The sequence below is a fragment of the Spermophilus citellus genome (assembly GCF_964194105.1).
Source record: "Spermophilus citellus genome assembly, chromosome: 2".
Classification (NCBI taxonomy): domain Eukaryota; kingdom Metazoa; phylum Chordata; class Mammalia; order Rodentia; family Sciuridae; genus Spermophilus; species Spermophilus citellus.
Window position 1 is genome coordinate 134,115,866 of NC_138183.1, and position 21,274 is coordinate 134,137,139.

Sequence of the window (21,274 nt, forward strand, 5' to 3'; positions counted from 1 at the left end):
ATTTTGGGGAACAACCCATTTCCAAACCGTAATACACACACACACACACACACACACACACACACACACACAAATCATTAGAATGAAATGTTTGCTGGAAGGATAACCTGGCTCATGTTCAGGACATTCTTTTCCAGGTACCCAAACCATGAGTTCTCAGCTTCCAGTTCCTTCATGTCCTCATAAAAGTAAAAACAACAACAACAACAAAAAAGACAGAATTCACTTATCAAACACTTATTATATGGCAGGCTTTATGCCTAGCAATTTGTATGCATTATATTATTTAATTTTCACAACAATTTTGAGTACATATTGGAATATGCATTTTACAGACAAGAAAATTGATGCTCAGAGAGGATAAGTAACTAGTATAAGGCCATCAGCTGGTAAATGGAATGCTGGGGTTTGAACCTGAGTTTTCTTAGAGATCAAACTGGTTTCTTTTTTTTCAATTAAAGTTTTATTGGGGAAAATAATAAAAAGCCAAAACAGAACAACTTTTCGACATTTCCAAAATGTTAATAGTAGTTAACAGTAGTTTCCAAAAGACACCCAGAAACTCTGATTTATCATTTCCTCACAAGCTTCTTACAAACTGTGTGTCCCATTCTCTAAGGTCAAAAGGTGGCTTCTAATACAGTTTCCTCAAAGCTTCTGCTAAGGAAAAGAATTAGCGAAGATATACAGTGTCTTCCTGTATGCCTGAAAGTACTTTACATATATCAATTCCTTTAATCTCACAATAGGCAAAAAGAGTCAGAGCTATTATTATCCTCATTATGCAGATGAGAAAATGAGCCACATGGAGAATAACTCTCCCAAGGTCACAGAATTGGATTTGATCCCAGAAAAGTAGACTTAGAGTTTTTTTGTTTTTTTTTTTTTTTTGTAATGGGGATTGAACCTAGGAGCACTGTACCACTGAGCTACATCCCCAGATTTTCATTTTGAATCAGTCTCCATAAATTGATCTTGAAAGTGTGATCCTCCTGCCTCAACCTTCCCAATTGCTGGGGTTACAGGCATGCACCACCATTTGCGCTTCTTTTTCCTTTCTAACAAGCAGAGATCCTCTGGTTAATGACACCAGAAGGACTAAATGCTAACTCTTCCTCTCATGGGGATGCTATTTCCCTGCTTCCCATCCTCCTTGAGATTGAAAGGTTTGTGGAAAGAAATGAGCAAAGGAAAGGCTCTTTCCCCCTTTCAGATGAAGTCCTCAGTTCAGCCTTTGACATCAGACAAAAATTCTTGGGGTTCTCCAAGCAGACATGCTTTTCTTATCTTTTCCTTTCTTGCATTCTTAGTGGTCTGTGTTTATCAATTATCAGACTTCTTTACAATGACAGCATCTATAAGCACAGGCTTATGCGCAGTAGACAAGATCAACGCATGAAGAGTACATTTTCACAGGGGCCCCAAGCGCCTTCCTCTATTATTCCAAGTCCTCCTGAACCTGAAACCCTCTCACTCAGATTTTTCAGCCCGCATCCAGCTCTCACCCTGCATCTTTGGGTGACAAAATCTTTCCGGCTGACCTGTTCACCTTTGACTGGAGGTCTGAACCCGGTTTGGGGTAGGAGGCATCCCTCGACTTCCCCCTTTCAGCCTCTAGTAAAGCAGAAAGGGGAGTCCAGAAAATGCCAGAGAGTCTTTGAGTGTGTCTGTTGGCCTCCTCCCACTCTTTCACTCCATCCGCCTCCATTTTTATGGAGAATCTACGATGACCAGCCGTGTGAGGTATCCATATTGGTAATTATGACACGCGCGGATCTTGGAGCTCTTGAATATTCATGAGGGAAGCAGAAGGGCCAATGTTAGAGAGGAGAGAAAAAGCAATTCATAAATATTTATAGAAGCAGGCCCACGTGCTCCAAGGAGGGCTATGAATGTTCACCAAAGGATGACGTCCAGGCCCTGCGCGTGCCAGTTGATCCGGTGCCCGAGCGCGGGCGCGTCCCCGGAGCCCGGGCGCGAGCACGGGGAGGGGGCGGGGTGGAGGAGGGGAGCGGAGCCGGGCGCCGCCGGAGCTGCGGGGGGAGCGCTCGCTGGCTGGCTGGCTCTCCGCTGCCGCTGCCGCTGCGCTGCGCTCCGGCCGTTCGCTGCGGCCCGTGGATGGGGGTGTCCGGCTGAGCCCCGGGATCCGCCTCCCTCCGCCAGGACCCGCACAGGTGTGGTCGCAAGGGGCAACCTTAGTCTGGACCCAACCCACTGCCAGGGGTGGGGTTCGAGTGGGGGTGGTGAAAGAGGTCCCGGGACTCCGGATTCTCCGAAAGGACCGTCTGGGGGCGCCGCACCCTCCACATCCCCAACACGTCCCATCCCGGGATTGAAAAGAAAGCCCAGAGGCCGTCGCCCTCCTGTAGGGAGAGCTACCGGGACGCAGCCCCAGGGCCGAGAGATGTGGGATGATGAGACTTCAAGCATCATCTCTGAACATGGGCCCTCCGAGCCAGGCGTAGTGTGTGTGTGTGTGTGTGTGTGTGTGTGTGTGTGTGTGTGTGTGTGTGTAAAGATAGGCCGCGCGGCATGGGGTTCGGGGAGCCGGGGAATGCTGCCAGACCGTGCCAGAGCAGTGTGGACAATACCTCATTCCAGGACCGTTATCTGGTCACATTACCTTAAACGCCCCAGAATTATCTTCATCCCTAAAAACCGGACCCCCACTCGGCTCGTGCCCCTCCTTAGGGTGTGGAGTGTTTCCCCAGATCGTGCATTCCTGCAGTGTCAGAACCTCTGGCAGCAGCCGCAGACGTTGGGGGAGCGATTGTTTTACTACACAGCAGGTCGGAGAAAGGACGAGTGTGGTCGTGTAGTGGTGTGTGTGTTGGCGGCGGGGAGTGGTGGTGGTGGGACGCGCTGCGGTCCTCTGGGCCCAGGACTCTGGAGATTGCGGGCTTAACCGAGGAGGTGTTATACAACCCTTCTTTTCTTCCCTCTTGCCTTTCCCTTCCCTCCTGGCAGCTCAGACACTCCTTAACTCCCCTCCTACTCCAGCGTCCTGGTCTTACTTGACCGCAAGGGCAGTGGAGTATGTGTGAGGCCTGAGAGGGATGAGTCCGACTTCCTTGCATCACCAGCCATTGTACTGCCTGAAGGAGCCTTTCTTTACCCCAACAGACTGGTTGCGGGCCTGCGGGCGCCAGTTAGGGGATCTGAGATGGAGGTGAATAGAGCCAGCAGCAGGAGGAAGGACGCCGAACCACGAAGGGTTCATATGCAATGAAATATTCTCTTTCTGCCAAATGTGCAGTTGGCACAAACCTGTACACTGGCTGAGGTTTGCTCAGGAGCCGTGGGAATCTGATGGTGGATTAGCAGAGGGCAGGTTTTAGGGATGGATATGGGGGGCCAAAGAATGGATCTATAGAGCAAGTAATGGGAAGGATGAAATGGGGCTTATGTGGAGGTGCAGAGGCCCAGCAGAGGAGGGAGGCCTGGTGAAATCTCCTGCTCAGCTCAGCAAAGCAGAGACTGATAATTTGTACAGCAGCCTCAAGCTGCAGCTAGTGCATCATTGTGGTGCAGGGAGAGGCTTTTATGTTACCTACTGGGTCCCTGATAAACTCCTTGAATGTCTTTTCTTTTCAAACTACACCATCTATTGGAAACCAAAATAAATGGAATAGATATAGGACAATCAAACTATAGTCCTGCACTCTGTTCTATGCTAAAGAAAAAAATGACTCTCCCATAATTCCTTCTTTAATGCCATTTTTTAAATCTATTCACTTTGGAAGTATAAAGAGAGTATAGCTATTACTTATATTAACTCGTGTGTGTGTGTGTGTGTGTGTGTGTGTGTGTGTGTGTGCAGGGACCAAATCCAGGGCTTCGTATGTGCTAAGTGCTCTACCACTGAACTACACCTTAGCCCTTAACCCTGACTTTGGAGGGGAGGAGGGCTTTGAGATGAGCTGTGACTGAGCACAGGAACAAGTTGCCAGGAAGGAAGATTAGAAGGTTGTTTCAGACATTTTAGTTAGGGGCTGAAGGCACCCAGCTAAAAGAGAGCAAAAGAATGGAGGCAAAAGGAAGGAAGGTAAGGGGGCACCGTTGCAAGGCTTGTGCCAACCCCAACCCAGAGGATGCCCCTCTTCCCCACTCCTTGAGGGTATGGTAGAGCCAGTTAGAATGCTTGATTTTCATCTCCTCTGTCACAAATGCTGGGTTCAGTTTGGGTACTGAGTGACCAGATTCTCATTTAGGCTTTCAATTTTAGCTGCATCTCTAGCTGGTCATTCATGCAGTGCTTCTTGGCTCCTTGACAGTGTGTTGATAACAAGCAATCTGGCTCTATTATGGATTGTTTCCAATACCATGTTTCTGGACTCTAGATCTTGGTGTTCATTTCTTTTATAATTTCCTAGATGAAACTATTTCTCTAAAGTCTGCTTGTACTGAGGATAGAATAGAGAGACCAAAGACTCAGGAAACTTGAATGAAATGAATTGAAAAAAGCCTTAGTAAAAAATCTGCCCAGGTGTTTTCATCAATACTTCTCTCATTTGGTAAGCATTCCGAAACATCATACATAGACTAATATGGCAGGGAAAATTTTTTTTGCTTGAAATGCTCTTGTGCCACTTTTTTTATGTAAATAAGTTATCCTGGTGTTCCAAGCATTGTTGACGTTTATTGAACACTTTCTGTTTTCCACACATTGTGCTTAGCACTTCAAAGACAATCTCATTGATCAGTGAAATAACCTTGAAAGTAAGCACTATTTTAAACCCCATTGTACAGATGGCAAAATTGGAGCACAGGGAGGCAGATAATTTGCCCAAAGTCTCACTCCAGTTAGGAGTCCGGGTTTTTTTTTTAAAGAGAGAGTGAGAGAGGAGAGAAAGAGAGATAATTTTTAATATTTTTATATTTTAGTTCTCGGCGGACACAACATCTTTGTTAGTATGTGGTGCTGAGGATCGAACCCGGGCCGCACGCAGGCCAGGCGAGCGTACTACCGCTTGAGCCACATCCCCAGCCCAGGAGTCTGAGTTTTTAACCATCACTGGATAATATACTACCTCAATTAACACAAATCCTTTGACTATAAAACCTTCTCTATTCTCTATTATACCCTGAGATATTTTCTTAACTAGCTTTTTTTTGTTGTTGTTCTCAGAGATGATTTTCTTCCTCCTTCTTTGATGAACTCTTTTGGTGTTGTGGAGAAACCTATAATTCTTCTCTGAATTGTAGAAGATAAACGAAGAACTCCTGACTAGCAATTAGTTTTTAATTGATCTAGAGCTGTGTGTGCAGTGTGGTAGCCACTACCTCCATGTGGTGGTTCCTGGGTACTTGAAAGGAGCCTAGTCCAAAGAAGCTATGAATGTAAAGTGCACAATAGATTTAAAAGAACTGAATATAAAAATGTAAATTAGCAGGGCTGGGGTTGTGGCTCAAAGGAGGAGTGCTCACCTAGCATGCGTGAGGCACTGGGTTTGATCCTCAGCACCATATAAACATAAAATAAAAGTATTGTGTCCACCTACAACTAAAAAAAATAAATGTTTAAAAATAATTAGCTGAACCTGGTAGAGTAGTACACACTTGTAATTCCAGCTTCTTGGGAGTCTGAGGCAGAAGGACCTCAAGTTCAAGGCCAGACTGGGGAATTTATTGAGACCCTTTCTCGAAATAAAAAAAAAAGTGGGGGGGGGCTGGGGATGTGGCTCAAGCGGTAGCGTGCTGGCCTGGCATGTGTGGGGCGCTGGGTTCAATCCTCAATACCACATAAAAATAAAATAAAGATATTGTGTCCACCTAAAACTAAAAAATAAATATTAAAAAAAGGGCTTAGAATATAGCTCAGTGGTAGAACACCCAGTTTGGCTCCCTAGTACTGGGGAAAAAAAAGTAAATTTTCTCATTAGAATTTTTAATGTGGATTATGTATTGAAATGGAAATACTTTGAAATTTTGGATTAAATATATTACTAAAATGTATTGACAATTAAAATGATTAAGGTATTAAGATTAACTTCCAAAGGTGTTGACTTTGCTATAGTAACTGAGGAAATCAGAATCCACATACTCACCACTCAGCTAGCCATTGGCAGGTCTGTTGTCTTTTTTTTTTTTTTTTTTTTTAATGGTGTCAAGGATTGCTCATGATATAGGGATCTTGTACTTCTGAGCTACATTCCCAGTCCAGGTCTGTTGGCTCTTGAGCCTGTGCTCTTTCTAAAAAAAAAAAAAAAAAAAAAAAAACAAAAGGGGGCTGCTTTTATATCTTTTTATATTCCAAGGTCCTGTCATGTTGCCTTTGCAAAGTGTAATGCTGAAGTATAGCTTGATGCCATGGTAATTACTTAATTCTAGCAAAACCCCAGTAAGAACTATCAAACCTACTGCCCTCTGCCTTGCTTAGAGTTTTAGTTTTTTAAGTAGAGATGGGGGATGGGAACTCCAGGCAAAATGCTTAGTTTTTGCTATCTGGTTCTCCCTGGGGTGTGAGTCCAAATTAAGCCTCTAACTGAATCAGTGATCACAGAAACCAAGAGAGAAAAGACGGGTTGCCTTCTGTGTTATAGGAAAGAAAGTTGAGCATATAGAGAAGGATATGATAGACAGCAATGCTTGTGGGAAACTGTATGTGGGGACAGATCATTTTTCAATGAGCACACATTGATTGATTGCCTAGCCACAGGGCAATCTGTGTGTGCTAGGAGCCATGGAGGATATCCGGAGGACATCTCTGTGCCCTCGAGGAATTTAAATTAAAATTGGGAAGAGACACGGAAGTTAGCACAGAAAGATAAATCACAGTTTAAGACAGTATGTGAAAAAAGGCAGAAAAAGGGTAGAAGTCCTAGAGTTTTGAGGAAGTGGAGGGAAGTCTAAGTGTGCAGCATTCCAGGGTGCAGTGTCCAAAAAGGATATGGAGTCTGATTTTGGAGCTTATGGGTAGTTCATTTAATTCATTCCTGTATTTCTAGATATATGCTCTGCATCTTGGAAAAACTCAGGTAGTTGTCAGAAAATCTCAATTACTGTTCTATCATTCTCTATTATTTATGGTTGAAGGTAGTAATATCCAAAACATTAGCCCTGAGCATGTTTCAGAATTTAGATTATTTCAACTTTTGGAAGGCAGATAGAGTATGTATTCTCAGGTAACAATCTTATTTATTTACTTATTTATTTAGTGCTGGGGATTAAACCCAGGACCTAAGCTAAGCTCATACTTTACCACTGAGTTATGCACCGGGTCTGTCTAGAAACTTAATACTCTGCAGCAAAACACATTGAATGGGATACATTAAAACCCAATCAAATTTATGTTCGTGTCAATCAAGTTTTATTGCCAAATGAGTTGAGGTCATGTCAATCTTTGTTACCAAACAAATTATGAAAAACTTTCAGTTTTCAAAGCAGAGCCCCTGGCTAGAGATGTGGACCAGTGGCAACAGCAACATCAACAATAACAATATGAATGTTGAACAATATTGGCATTTATTATCTGCCAACCACTTTTTTTGGAGGGAGTATAGGAGATTGATCATAGGGATGCTTTACCACTAAGCTACATCCCCACTGCTTTTTACTTTTTATTTTGAGATAGGGTATCACTAAGTAGTTGAGGATCTCACTAAGGTGCTAAGGCTGGGCTCAAACTTGGGATCCTCTTTTTGGATGCCTCAGTTTCCCAAATCTCTAGGATTACAGGTGTGTGTCCTCAGCTTGCTGCCAAGCACTGCTCCTTTATCTTAAAACAACCATTGGAGTTGGGCACAGTGACTCTTGCCTGTAATCCCAGAGCCTCCGGAGGCTAAGGCAGGAAGATCGCAAGCTCGAGACCAGCCTTAACAATTTAGTGAGGCCCTGTCTCAAAATTTTTAAAAATAAGGGAGAATGGTGGTGCTGGGGATGCTACTCAGTGGCTAAGCACCTCTGGGTTCAATCCCTGGTACAAAAAAAAACCCAAACCATTTTATGTAGGTCCTATTATTATTGCTGTCTTGAGAAGAATAAAAGGAAACAGAGAAGTTAAGTAATTTGCCTAAAGTCTGGCCCAGGAGCTGCACACTTAACCACTATGCTTTGGAGCAGAAAATTGGAAGCAGGTGTATTTCCAAAGATCACTCTATTTAGTTAGTAGTATCAACGTACATAGTGATATCTGAACTCCTGAAGTGCATAGCAGTGCACCGATGCCAGTACTGGGGAATCTTTGTTTTTTGAGGAATATGGAGTAATAGAATATGTGCTTATGGGTCATAAAAGTCCAGGCCAAATTCACATTGCCCTGTTTATTTCTTCCAGGAAAACGAATCTTGAAAGTTGCTATAGTTGTATTGTGGTGCAAGAATGGAGGCCCCACTGGTGAGTTTGGACGAAGAGTTTGAGGACCTTCGGCCCTGCTGTTCTGAGGACCCGGAGGAAAAGCCCCAGTGTTTCTATGGCTCATCTCCCCACCATCTAGAGGACCCCTCCCTCTCTGAGCTTGAGAATTTTTCTTCTGAAATAATCAGCTTCAAGTCCATGGAGGACCTCGTGAATGAATTTGATGAGAAGCTCAATGTCTGCTTTAGGAACTACAATGCCAAGACCGAAAACCTAGCTCCTGTGAAGAACCAGTTCCAGATCCAAGAGGAGGAAGAGACCCTTCAGGATGAGGAGTAAGAAGTCTTGATTGCCCTTCTCCTGCTTCAGGAGAGAATGCAGTAGTCTGGGATCCTTAACCTAGAGCTAGTTTCTGCCCACATGTTTATATGATGCATTACCTATTTTTATGTTGTCAGTGCGACAGTGCCCTGACAATTGCTGACGTTGCTGATAACATTTACAGTTATCTGCAGAAAGCTTTCTTAGATTGAAATCTTAGAGGAATGAAAGATATTAGTTAGGTTTTCTTAGATACAAAATGAATTATAGGAGCAGAGAAAATTTTGGAGTCTAGTTAGTAGATTGCTTGCTTTCCTCCCTCCATTTCTTCTTCTTCTTCTTCTTCTTCTTCTTCTTCTTCTTCTTCTTCTTCTTCTTCTTCTTCTTCTTCTTCTTCTTCTTCTTCTTCTTCCTTCTTCTTCCTTCTTCTTCCTTCTTCTTCCTTCTTCTTCCTTCTTCTTCTCTTTCTCCTTGTTTGTTTCACATATTGGGGATTGAACCCAGGGTCTTGTGTGTTATGCAAGCAGTCGATATAGCACTGCAGCCCTAGCCCTTTTTGTTTTTTATTTTGAGAGAGTCTTGCTAAGTAGCCCAAGTTGGCTTTGAATTTGTGATCCTCCTACCTCAGCCTGTATAGTAGCTGGGACTATAGACATGAGTCACCATGCCTAGCTAGCCAGGTTTCTTTTCATTAGTGGTAAGGCATCCAGATATTAGAAATAGGACTAGAAAAGAACTAGTTAACTGTGATAGAGGAATTTATATCATTGGACCAATTTGCCTCCATAACACCAGAATGACAAAAATTTCAAAATTGGTCCCGAGGCCTGGAAATTTATCCTTCAAATGTTAAGATATGTCCAAATAAAAAAGCATCCAATTAAACTGAAAGCTAAGGGAGTTCCTGAACAAAATAAAAGTGAAAACTGGGTGGTGTGGTTTTGAGTATGCACATTCCTTGGGTCACTTGCTAACTACAAGTGACAGTTGTTAAAGAAAGAAATCTGAGGAAGAATTGTCCAAGGTAGGAAGAGAAAAGGGTAAGCCCATCACATAAATTAGAGAAGTGAGGACCTGGAGGAGAAGCCCCCGTGTTTCTATGGCTCATCTCCCCACCATCTAGAGGACCCTTCCCTCTCTGAGCTTGAAAAATTTTTCTTCTGAAATAATCAGCTTCAAATCAGCAAGTAGAAACAAGAAGCATGAATTCTTAGTAGACATAAAATATACATTAATAATTCTCTAGAAATCACATGAGAAATGTCAAGTAGTTGGTGTGAAAGTTTGAAACAACTATGCTAGATTGTTTTTGTTTTTTTCTTTATTTTTCCATTTTCTTTTTTTTGGGGGGGAGTTGTGGGGGTTGAGGCAGGGAATCAAACCCAGGTCCTTGCACATGCGGGGCCAGGGCTGTACCACTGAGCTATACTCCAAGACCAGTTTCTCTTTTTTATAGACATGTGTGGGACGAGTTCCCACACATGGGGTAGGAGGCATATTCTAGAGGATCCTGACTATATTTGGGAGAGATTTGCTTATTTAGTGACTACTAAGACTGTACTTCTATGAATACAGGAGCTACCTATGTCTCTGTCTTTCTTATTCACTATTGTCTGCACTAATACTGTGTGTAGTTTGTGGTAAGTGATCAAATGATATTTTTAATGAAATATTAAATATTATATGTAAAGGACAAACGATAATAGCTAATCTTATAGTTCTGAGTAAGGTATTTCTAGGCCCACACCATTTTCTTCTTTTTAATTAATGCTAGCCTGAGGGCATGATCACAGAGAACATTTTACTCTGGTGACCATACTATAACTGTGGGCTGTGTGTTTCAATTCAATTTTAAATTTCCTACTGATTCTTTTAAAATTCTAATCCTATTATAATTTTATCAACTTCTGTAAGTCAGAAAAAAAATGCTTAGAAGCTTTATTAGATGGAGTATACATTTTTTTTTCACTCCAGTGCACCAGGCAATGAACTAGAAACACAAAGACTATGAATTCTAATTTTTGTACTCTCACTAATTCCTGTGTGACCTTGGGCAAGTCACTTAACTCTAGTTCTCATCTTTGAACCTCTAGAGTTTAATCTTGATGAAGCGGGTCTAAGGACTTGCAAAGAAACTGATTTCTTCCCTCACCCAGGTTGTGTTCTGAAAATGGCATTTTAAGATGCATCCCATTTCTATGGCTTCTAACAAATCATTTCCCCCCTATCTAAACCCTTCCTCTGGCTCATTAAGGGTGAAGGCCCAGTGAGCAGGTTCTTATTCTCTTTTGGCACATTAGTAAAGGCCACTCAATGTTAATTGCCGTCACATGGGATTATGGGTCTTCCCAGCCTGGTTTTTCTGACTTGACTGCCTCAGCTAAGAGACTAAAGGTTGAATGATTCCTTAGAGATAAAGTGCGATTTGAGGGCAGTGTAGAGCAGAGAGAAGAAAATTTGACCTTGCACTTTTTAGTATATTTAAAGCCTCTTTATAATTTAAAATGAAAATCAGAATTTAATTATAGTTTTTGCTTTACAAACTCTGTCCAAATATTTGCAATTATGTCAAAGTAAAGGGAAAAGATGATTTGATATCTAATTTGGTTACAAAACTCCACTAGTGCTATTGTTTTAAACCTACTCAGGTTTAGTGTTTAGAGAGATGTTTCAATCTATAAATGAAGTGTTGTGGCTGGGTTATATCTAAATACTAGAAGCTTAAAACAAAAGCAGGGTCCAACATCACCAAAAAACCCAAACCAAACCAAACCAAACTAACCAAACAAAAAAACTCGATAAAACTAATCTCTTTAAAGATAGCACAAAGGGGCTGGATGCAGTGGTACATACCTGTAATCCCAGCTACTCAGGAAGTTGAGGAAGGAGGATCACAAATTGAAGGCCGGCCCAGGAACTTAGTGAGAGTCTGTATCAAAATAAAAATAATAATTAAAAAGGACTGGGAATGTAGCTCAGTGGTAAAGTGCCCCTGGGTTCCATCCCTAGTACTGCAAAGTAAATAAATAAATAAATAAAACACAAATCATAAATGAAACACATTGATATACAATGATTTCCTTATTCTGGTAGAAGTTTTGATTTCTTTAGTCCTCATTTGGAACTGTATCAACTTTGATTTCAGGGCAAGGAAGTTCTAGGAGCGTTAGATTTGAGTATTGTATATATTTGCTTGGTTTTTAATTCAGAAAGTAGCATTCCAGAATCTCTTCTTTCTGTTTGTGTGACTACCCTATTTTCCTTTGCCATAAAACATGGGACCTGACATTTAGAAACTCTTAGAGGCTACAACAAAATGGGAATGGACAACCCACCCTGCCTCCTGCCTCTTAGCTCTCTTACAAGAGAGAGGCCAAAAATTTGGGAACCATGGCCATATCCTGTTCTTCAGATAGAATTAATGGGTTAAAGATGATGTTAAAAGTAAAGTCCATGCAAAAAAGAAATAAACTGCCTGTTATTTTTTAATTTATTCTGATTTGTTATACATGATGGCGGAATGCAATTCATTTCATATTACAAATAGAACACAATTTTTCAAGACACTGTACACAAAGTATTTTCACGACATACTTCTTATTTTCTTGCTGTACTAAGTATAGAACCCTCTATCACTGAGCCACATCATAGTCCTTTTAATTTTTTTGAAAAAGGGTCTTGCTAAATTGTTGAGGCTACCCTCAAACATGCAATCCTTCTGCCTTCCAAGTCACTGGGATTATAATTGTGCACTATTGTGCACAGGTTGACATACTTATTTTTATTTTTAAATTTTAATTGGAATTTTATTAAATATATGGCTTAATGTGGGACACCTTGACAGACTTTATTTATTTTTAAAAAAAATTTTTGGTAGTTGTTAGATGGACAGAATGCCTTTATTTTATTTGTTTCATTTTTATGTGGTGCTAAGGATCAAACCCAGTGCCTCACACATGGTAGGCAAGTGCTCTGCCGCCGAGCCCCAGCCCCAGCCCCAGCCCTTAACATACTTTAAATTGAAGACAAGTAAATGACTTAAGAGATAGTGAAAGCTGATAACTGTATTTTAAGAAAACATAATTATCTTTGTAGAGGTTCAGTTTTCCCATATAAAGGGCAGAGATGGTGTTGATTCTATTTAAACATTTGAAAGATCTAAAAAGTTGAACAAAGGTATTCATGTGCTAATAATTCCAAATTCCTAAACAGGAACTACAAAAGTGCACTCATGTTAACACACATCTAAGTGTGGATTTTTACTAGACATAAAACACTTCGCAAGAGAAGTAGCCACATACGGGAGGATTAAACGGAATGTTACCTAGTTGGTATAATTTTTATTACCCTGTTAAGCTGCCTACTGTATTGTCAGAAATAGGGGTGTGTGTGTGTGTGTGTGTGTGTGTGTGTGTGTGTGTGTTCATTAGAACTGATATAGCCCTCAGGGCTCTGTTGCCAGTTCCAGGTCCTGAAGCTCTTTGTACACTCCTCTTGGCACCCCGACTCTGCTAGTTTGCTCATACTCTGCCAGCATCCTTCTCCAATGCCCAACACTCAGTAGTAACATGTTTAGTCAATTCTACAGGCACCTACGCCTAAGCTATAAAATATGCTCGTGAAGAACCTTTTCTGTGATTATGAGGACTGAGATAGTAAATTGAATCTCTCATGCCAGGGTGGTGTAATGATAGGAATTGAGGCAACCTGTTTAATCTCAGTTCTTTGATAAATGATAATGTTGATGACTTGCAAAAATCTTCTTTCTCCAAGATAAGAGTAAATAAGCAGGATACTTCTCAGAGAAGTGAAGAAAACCACTTCCAAGAATCCTGCTTATGATGGAATATATATCCTTTGTGAGGAGCAAAACCCTTCCCATTCTCTTCTTTACAGAACACTCGATTGCCTCTCTCACCACTGGCTCATCTGTTTCCATGGCTGTCTGCCTACCAGTATCCTTCCTTTGCTTTCTGTGGACTCTCCCATGGGTTGAAGACCTACACAGAAAGCTGTTGCACACCCTGTTCCCTCTGCTAGTCCTCCTGTAGAATGCCAAAAGCACAATACCCGGAATAATGTATGTGTGGATTTTGTAGGCAAAGCCAGTGTCTAGACTGCTGTGCTAGGTTGTGATTTGGAACTTGGCATGTTATTCTGATGTCCACGCCAATGCCATCATATAGTAAATCACAAAGAGTTGAAATTGTTAAGTGGTTAGGGATATGAACTCTGTTGCCATTCTGTCTGGGTTTGAATCCTGCCTCTACTATTATTGGCTGTGTGAGCTTAGACAACTTACTTAGCTTCACTGTTTTAGGTTCTCATACATCTGCTGTGTGGAGTTGTTGTGAGGAATAAATGTCTCAGTCCTCATAAAGAGCTTAGAAGAGCACTTGACTTGTAGTAAGTGCTCAGTAACTGTTGACTGCTGTTGCTATTGTTAAATGGGCACTGAATCAGTATGGGAAGGATATGCAAGTGATTATAAAGAAAGAAGAGATACTTTATCTTCAAAGTAATTTATAGACTTCAAAGGATAAAAAAAAAGTATACCAGAAAGAAAAAAAAAAGAAAGAAAAGAAAAGGAGAAATGAAAATGGTTTGAAATCCCAAGGAGACAAGGTTTAGAGAACAGTCTAGAACTGAGAATTAGAAGATAAAATTCAGAATATGCCAGTGAAGGCTTAGCAGAGAAAAGTAGGCACTCCCTAAATAACGTGAGAGAGTCCCCCATTGTCACTTCAAGGATATAAGCAGTCTCAAGGTCATTGGAAGGTGTGCTGTCTGTAAAGATCTCAGCTTCTATCCAGAGTAGCAGAGGTACAAAAGACTCCTGCCTATTTTGGGCTTTGCTGAGTCTCACTTATCCAGGCATTTCCACAGGGACAAATCTGAAGGTCAGTTCCAGCGTACATGTTCATTCTTCAAACAGAAGGATGTGAAGAGGAGTACGAGACCTTCCCAGTGGGTGTGGTGCCTAAGAGCTTTGACAGGGAGATAGCAAATCAAATTTGCATCTTGGCTCTAGGACGCTAATGGGACTTAGATTTAGAATTAGCCTGTATTGATGCAGCTCTAATAGTTCCTGATGGACATTGGGATATCACCCATAGTTTAAGAAGTATTCTCTGAAATTCTGCTGAATAGTTGTCTAATGAGCACTTGCCCAATTCTCTCAAAGCGCTTTTTATAATGACAGAAAAATAGCAAACAGATGCCTCAAGCACTGCCATTAAATTCTATTTCCTTGGGTTCCTTTTGTTTCATTGCAGTTGCATACATTGTATACCAGGAAAACCTATTTGCTTACATATCCATATATTATACGTCATTCTCGATTTTTTATGTTCAGAGCACCTTCCTTCTGCATTATTGTTTATCTGATTTCAAGTGTCTATGCCCTGATTTCTATATCTCTGTATTTTGCACTGACCCTTTCAGCATTTGTTACAACATAAATTTGATCCATATGTATACATTTTAAGTGGCTATTTTTATTAGATTAGTATATCTAAAAATTATATGTCTTCTTTTATCTTAGTTTTGCAAGTGTCACTCATGTTTGACAGGTACAGGCACCTGCAGGGGATATTGCATACAACCCTCATGTATCATCATCTAATATTAACTCAAGTAATGCTGGTTTCCATGGGTTTCTTTATTAGAAGCTTGGTTTATTGATTTACATTAATCTTTTGGTGTCAATTAATTAATGAATATGTGATATGTGAGTGTGTCTTCAGAGTTTTCCCCCAAAAGACCTTCATCTTTACCCACCCAAACTAATTGTGTAGACAGAAGTGTGTTTATTGGTCCTTTCTTATGTTTACCTTAGAATATCCATGATCTACACTTAGCTTCTACATTATAAGAGGGCAGGATTGTGGCTTCTGTGGGCTCCCTAAAACATTTTGGATAAGTGAGAATTCTCAATATTGGATTATCCCCTTACCTATGTTACATGTCATTGTTAAATCATGATTATATAGATTGCAGGTCTTTGAAATTGAAATATCTATAAACTAGATGATAAACCTAACTTTAATGAGATTCAGCTAAAAAAATCTGTAACCATCCCCCCCATTAGTGCCCCCCCACCCCCCCACCCCCTCCGCTTCCATTGTCCATAGGAAAGGAATACAGGAACTTCCTTGGGTCAGAGAATAAGCTCTTTGGTTCGGGTGCAGATTAATTTGCAAGGCAAGAAACTAACACCTTTCAGCCAGGCTCCATGCTCTGGGCTCTCTCTCCCCTAGACGTGCCTATAATTCTGTTTTCCAGCTGCTCTCTCCCTGCTTGCTGGAAGGCAGATGATCTCAGCCTGGCACACACAGCAACCTCTCTCCTGCCCTGGCCTGGCTCTTCCTTCCTCCAGGCAGGGCCATGCCACAGATGTGTGCTAATGAGAGCTTCTCTTTGTTTACAGGGTTTGGGATGCTCTGACAGACAATTACATCCCTTCACTCTCAGAAGACTGGAGGGACCCAAACATCGAGGCTCTGAATGGCAACAGCTCTGACACTGAGGTACCTCTTTGGGGCCCTCTATTTAGCAGGGCTTGGGAAGATGTGGAACTCAGAAAAACATCCAGCAACTCAACAATCTTCGGCAGTAATAATAGCTCAAAATCATTACTGGAGGGCTGGGGTTGTATCGCAGTTGTGGGGTGCTTGCCTAACACATGTGAGGCCCTGGGTTTGATCCTCAGCAACACATAAAAACAAATAAATAAACAGACGATATTACTGTATGTATATATGTGACTACATGACCAATATGATTCTATAACGTGTACACTCAGAAAAATGAGAAATTATATCCCATTTTGGTATGATATATCAAAGTGCATAAATGCCTTCTACTGTCATCTATAACTAATTAAAACAAATTTAAAAATTAAAATAAATAAATAAATAGAATTTTTTAAAAAGGTATTGTGTCCACCCACAACTAAAATTTTCATTTGAAAAAATCATTTCTGAGAAAATAGTGTCATCAGATTCAATGGGTCTGACCAGGTGTGGAGAGGGATAAAAAAAATAAGATAAGGGGACATCCAGTGTAACCGAGGTGATTAAATGGTTATATATGAAAAGTGTAAGTGCAGGTAACATCTATTTGTTTATTTATTTAGAGGGCTGGGGATTGAACACAGAGCCTCATACATACTATACAAGAGTTCTAGCACTGTGCTACTTCCCCAACCCAGGATTCATTATGAAACTCAACCAAGGGGACAATTGTGTGTCGGGACCAGAGTCATACTCCATGGTTCCTGATGCCAAGCAACTAAGTAGCCTAAGGGCTTTGAATAAATAGAGAACTCTTACTTTGAGTTGATTTGCATGGGTTATGGGGAGTGACCTTTCAGAAGATCCAATTGCCCCTCCTGGCTAAATCTATATATAAGATGAATGGTTTTAGTAACCAGAATATTTTGGACTGACTGACTTACGAAAAACAGTTATTTATGCCCCACATTTCTGGACAGTGGAAGTCCAAGACGAAGACACTGGCAGATTCAGAGTCTGGTGAGGGCCATGTTCTTGGTTCATAGATGGCATCTTCTTGCTATGTCTTCACATGGAAGAAAGGACAAACGAGCCACACTAAGCCTATTTTATAAGGGCACTAACCCCATTCATGAGGTTCTATTCTCATGACCTAATCACTTCCCAAAGGCCCTACCATCATCATTTTTTATTTTGCAATGAGGTCTCACCTAATCTACATCAATTTGGAGGTTAGGATTTTGACTTAAGTTTTTTTTTTTAATTCAACCCATCACAAAAGATAAAAGAATTTAATGGCTCAATCCATGTTAAAAGCCAATTAGAAAAAAAAAAGCCAATTTCCACCTTGCCTGGTTTTCTAGTTTCAGTTGTGAAGGAAATTTGTCAGGAAGTTCTGGCATAGCCGAGTGGACTCAGCAAATCATAAAGGGAGGTTGGATCTAATCTTCCTAGGTATTCCAGAACTGAATCCAAGTAAAAGAGCAGGAAGCAGATTCCCCTTACTAGGCAATATATGTGCAAATTATTGCTCAAAATAGCATAGCAAAGAGATCAGGTTTTGGCTGACTTGTTGAAAAGGTGCCTGTATATCATTTTAAAGTCTTCTTTAAGTACTCAGAACCTCAAGGATTCATTGACTGGGGCAGGTAAGATGGTGACTTTGCTAAAAGCCTATTCCACACAAGCACAGGAGGCCACATCATAGGTTCTGTTTTGAATTCTTGCCTGCTCATTTTCTCTTGCAATGCCTATGTGGGTAGTGCTGAGTTCTAACCCAGAATGCAAAGGAAAAGAAGGCAATAGTGGAATAAATCTAGTTATTGAAATTAAATCAGTTCTTTCAGGGTGCAAAAGGCAGATTTTGTTTTGTTATCTCTTTGGCCACCTTTCCAATTCCTTTTGCAGATTAAGCCAAAAGACGTATAAGATAGTCTGTCCTTCTGAAGGACTCTAATTTATCCTCATTTGCAGATTTCCCTCAAGAGAGCTAATATTTCAGAATGAATTGAGCGACCCTGGGAAGGATGATCTTGAGCTCTGCTTTGTGGAGTTCTTCTATCCAACCCCTGGGAAAAAAGTCAGGGTAGCAAAAGAGGGTGGAGGAAGGGTGTTTTATTTCATCCTCCTTTATTATCTAGATTAATTACAGTAGAAGCTCTTTAACTGACCTCAGTTTAAATGACTCACTAGGTTAACCGGTGCTCTGAATTCCTTCTGCAAAATGTACCAACCAAACATGCCAGTGCACACAGCTGGGAGGCTTCTCTGGAGCGAGCCCTCATACCTTCCACTTGGTACATTTGGCAAGAATGAGTTGTATGCACCCCAGCCTGTTCATAGCTTGTCTTTGTGACTACAAGGAAGTAATTTAGTTAAATATTATAATATTGTTGAATTGAAACTACAAGATCAGTCATTTTTGCTTTGTTAAAACTCAGAGGGTGAGAGATGTACATATTTTAAGAATCAAAGGATACTTTTTAAATGATGTAAGTATGAGCCCCTTGCCTTGTCACTCCTTACTCTGTAGTGGTGATCAATTTCATTTCTTTTAGCTGCTTTTTGTTTGTTTGTTTTCTTTTTCTTTTTTGCACAGAGATTCAATTTTTCTCCCCCTCCTTTTCCTCTCTCTCTCCATCTTTCCTTTCTCTTTCCTGTCAGTACTGGAGATTGAACCCAGGGGTGCCCTACTATTAAAATATAAATGCTATGTAAATTATAGTGTACAGTATTGTTTAGGGGATAATGACAAGAAAAAATATCTGTACATGTTTAATCTAGATGCAATTTTTTAAAAACTTTTTTTGGATCTGTGTTTGGTTAAATTTTGAAACAGAAAGTCATGGGAAAATCTGGGCAGTTGTATTTTACAGGTCCTAGAAAAATAAGGCAGGGCATGCCACATGAGGTCACCTAGGGAAGCACCCACATCAGTCCAGAGGGAGAAAAGGCCAAGGGGGCGCCACCACCTTTAAGAGAGTTTTCTTGGGAAGGTGTGAAAAGATTAGGATTGGATAGTTTGAATAATTTTAGTGGATGTTATACTATAGGGGCTGCCCTGAGTCACCTGGTACCTGGTCTGGGATGACTATTGGTGGAAGAATTTTGCTTCTTGGGATGTACTGGCAGATAAAGGAGGTGTGGGTCTACATTGGCTAGTTTGCATATTGAAGGCACAATCTCGGCGGAGTCCTTTGCAATCTCTAAGAATTGAATAGCCTCTGGAGGGACAATTTCTCCCCACCAGAAATGTTTCTAAAATGTCAAAGCACAATATGCAGAAAATACAAACATAAACAATAACAATACAGTGATTTTAAAATCAGACATTCTATCCATTCAGTATTTTCCTGGAAAATGTCCCTGCCTTGTGCCCTCTATATTCCTGCTACAAAGTGGTATGGTTGCCCACTAGGTCAGTTGCACAGCTATTGCCCTGGAAATTTCCATCACCATCATTCTGGAGATTCTTCTTGCTCTTCTCTCTTGTCCTTCAGTGGTCACAGTTCTACCTTCCCGTATAGTCCCTATTTCGATGGAGGGGAGGGGAAACTATATTCTTTTTTTTTTCAGTTGTAGATGGACACAATATTTTTATTTATTTATCTTTATGTGGTGCTGAGGATCGAACCCAGGGCCTCACTCGTGCTAGGCGAGTGCTCTACCACTGAGTCACAACACCAGCCCGAGAAACTATATTCTTAAGGAAGGAATGAAAAGAAATGTTTTAGAATATACAAAAACATCTTTATTTACCTGACCTATTATATCCTGGGTTGCAAAACAATTTACCCAAAATTCTGAAGGCATTGTTCCAGCTTTCAGTTGCTGATGAAAAGCCCCAAATCCACTTCTATTTCTAGTCTTTCTAGAAGCTTCTAGTGTTTTCATTTTTCTTTTTTTGTTCTGGGTTTTGAACTCAGAGGCACTCAACCACTGAGCCACATCCCCAGCCCTATTTTGGATTTTATTTAGAGACAGAGTCTCACTGAGTTGCTTAGTACCTTGCTATTGCTGAGGCTGGCTTTGAACCCATGATTCTTCTGTCTCAGCCTCCCAAGCCGCTGGGATTACAGGCATGCGCCACTGTGCCTGGCTTTCTTATTTGAAATTTTACAATAATGTGCCATAGAGTGAGGATTTTTTTTTTCATTATGCATTGTATTATGTTCAACGTGGAAGATCATGACTTTTAAATTCTGGCATGTTTCCTTGTGTTATTTTTCTGAAGGTTAATTATTTCTATCATGTGCCTCTATTTAAATGAGTATACAGTTCTCCTTTATCATGTTAATGTAATGAATTACACAAATTAATTTTTGAATATTGAATCAACCTCACATTCTTGAGATAAGCCCAACTTGGACATGATGTAATGTCTTTTTATTTTTTAATTTTCTTTTTTTCTGTACCTTTGTTGAAGGATAATTGGTATAAAAATGCTGCACATATTAAAGTATATATTTTCCTAAGTTTAATATATGTGCACATCTGTGATACCATCTCTACAATCAAGATATTGAACATATTCACCATCCTTCCTTCTCACCCCCAATTTTCAGGCTTACCTGCTTTCTGTTGCTAAAGAGTGGCAGAATTTTCTAGAATTGTGTATACCTGGAAGCATGCAGTATATATTTTAGGGGGGCTTACCTTTTAAACTCAATGTGATTAGTTAATTAATTAATTAACTAATTAATTAATTAATTTCACAGTGCTGGGGATTAAACCCAGGGCCTTGCTCATGCTAGACAATCACTCTACCACTGGGCTACATCCTCAGCCCAATATAATTACTTAGATATTCATTTATGTAATGGCATGTATCAAGAGTTCACTCTTTTTTATTGCTATGTATTATTCTTTTGTATGGATATACCACAAGTTGCTTCTTCAGTCAACCATAGAGAAATACTGGGTTGTTTCTAGTTTTTGAATAGCAAATAAAGCTGCTGTGAACATTCTCATCTAAGTCATTGTTAGGAAATATGCTTTCATTTCTCTTGAGTAGAAACCTAAGGATGAAAGACTGAGTCATGTGATCCATCTATCTTTCACTTTTTAAACTGTTTTCTAGTTTGTTTGAGAGCTCCAGTTAATCCACATTTTAACCAAAACTTGCGATGGAAATTTTTAAAAAT

At 40.5% G+C, this 21,274-nt stretch overlaps 1 protein-coding gene across 1 annotated transcript in view; it reads left to right on the forward strand.

The window, feature by feature from the left end:
* The first annotated feature begins 1,965 nt into the window (after positions 1–1,965).
* Positions 1,966–21,274, forward strand: part of FEZ1 (fasciculation and elongation protein zeta 1) — a 44,689-nt gene continuing 25,380 nt past the window's right edge. The window contains exons 1-3 of the mRNA XM_081282213.1: positions 1,966–2,174; positions 8,275–8,630; positions 16,046–16,145. Coding sequence (XP_081138339.1) covers positions 8,320–8,630; positions 16,046–16,145 — 411 coding nt within the window. The 5' untranslated portion in view covers positions 1,966–2,174; positions 8,275–8,319. The remainder of the gene's footprint in view (positions 2,175–8,274; positions 8,631–16,045; positions 16,146–21,274) is intronic.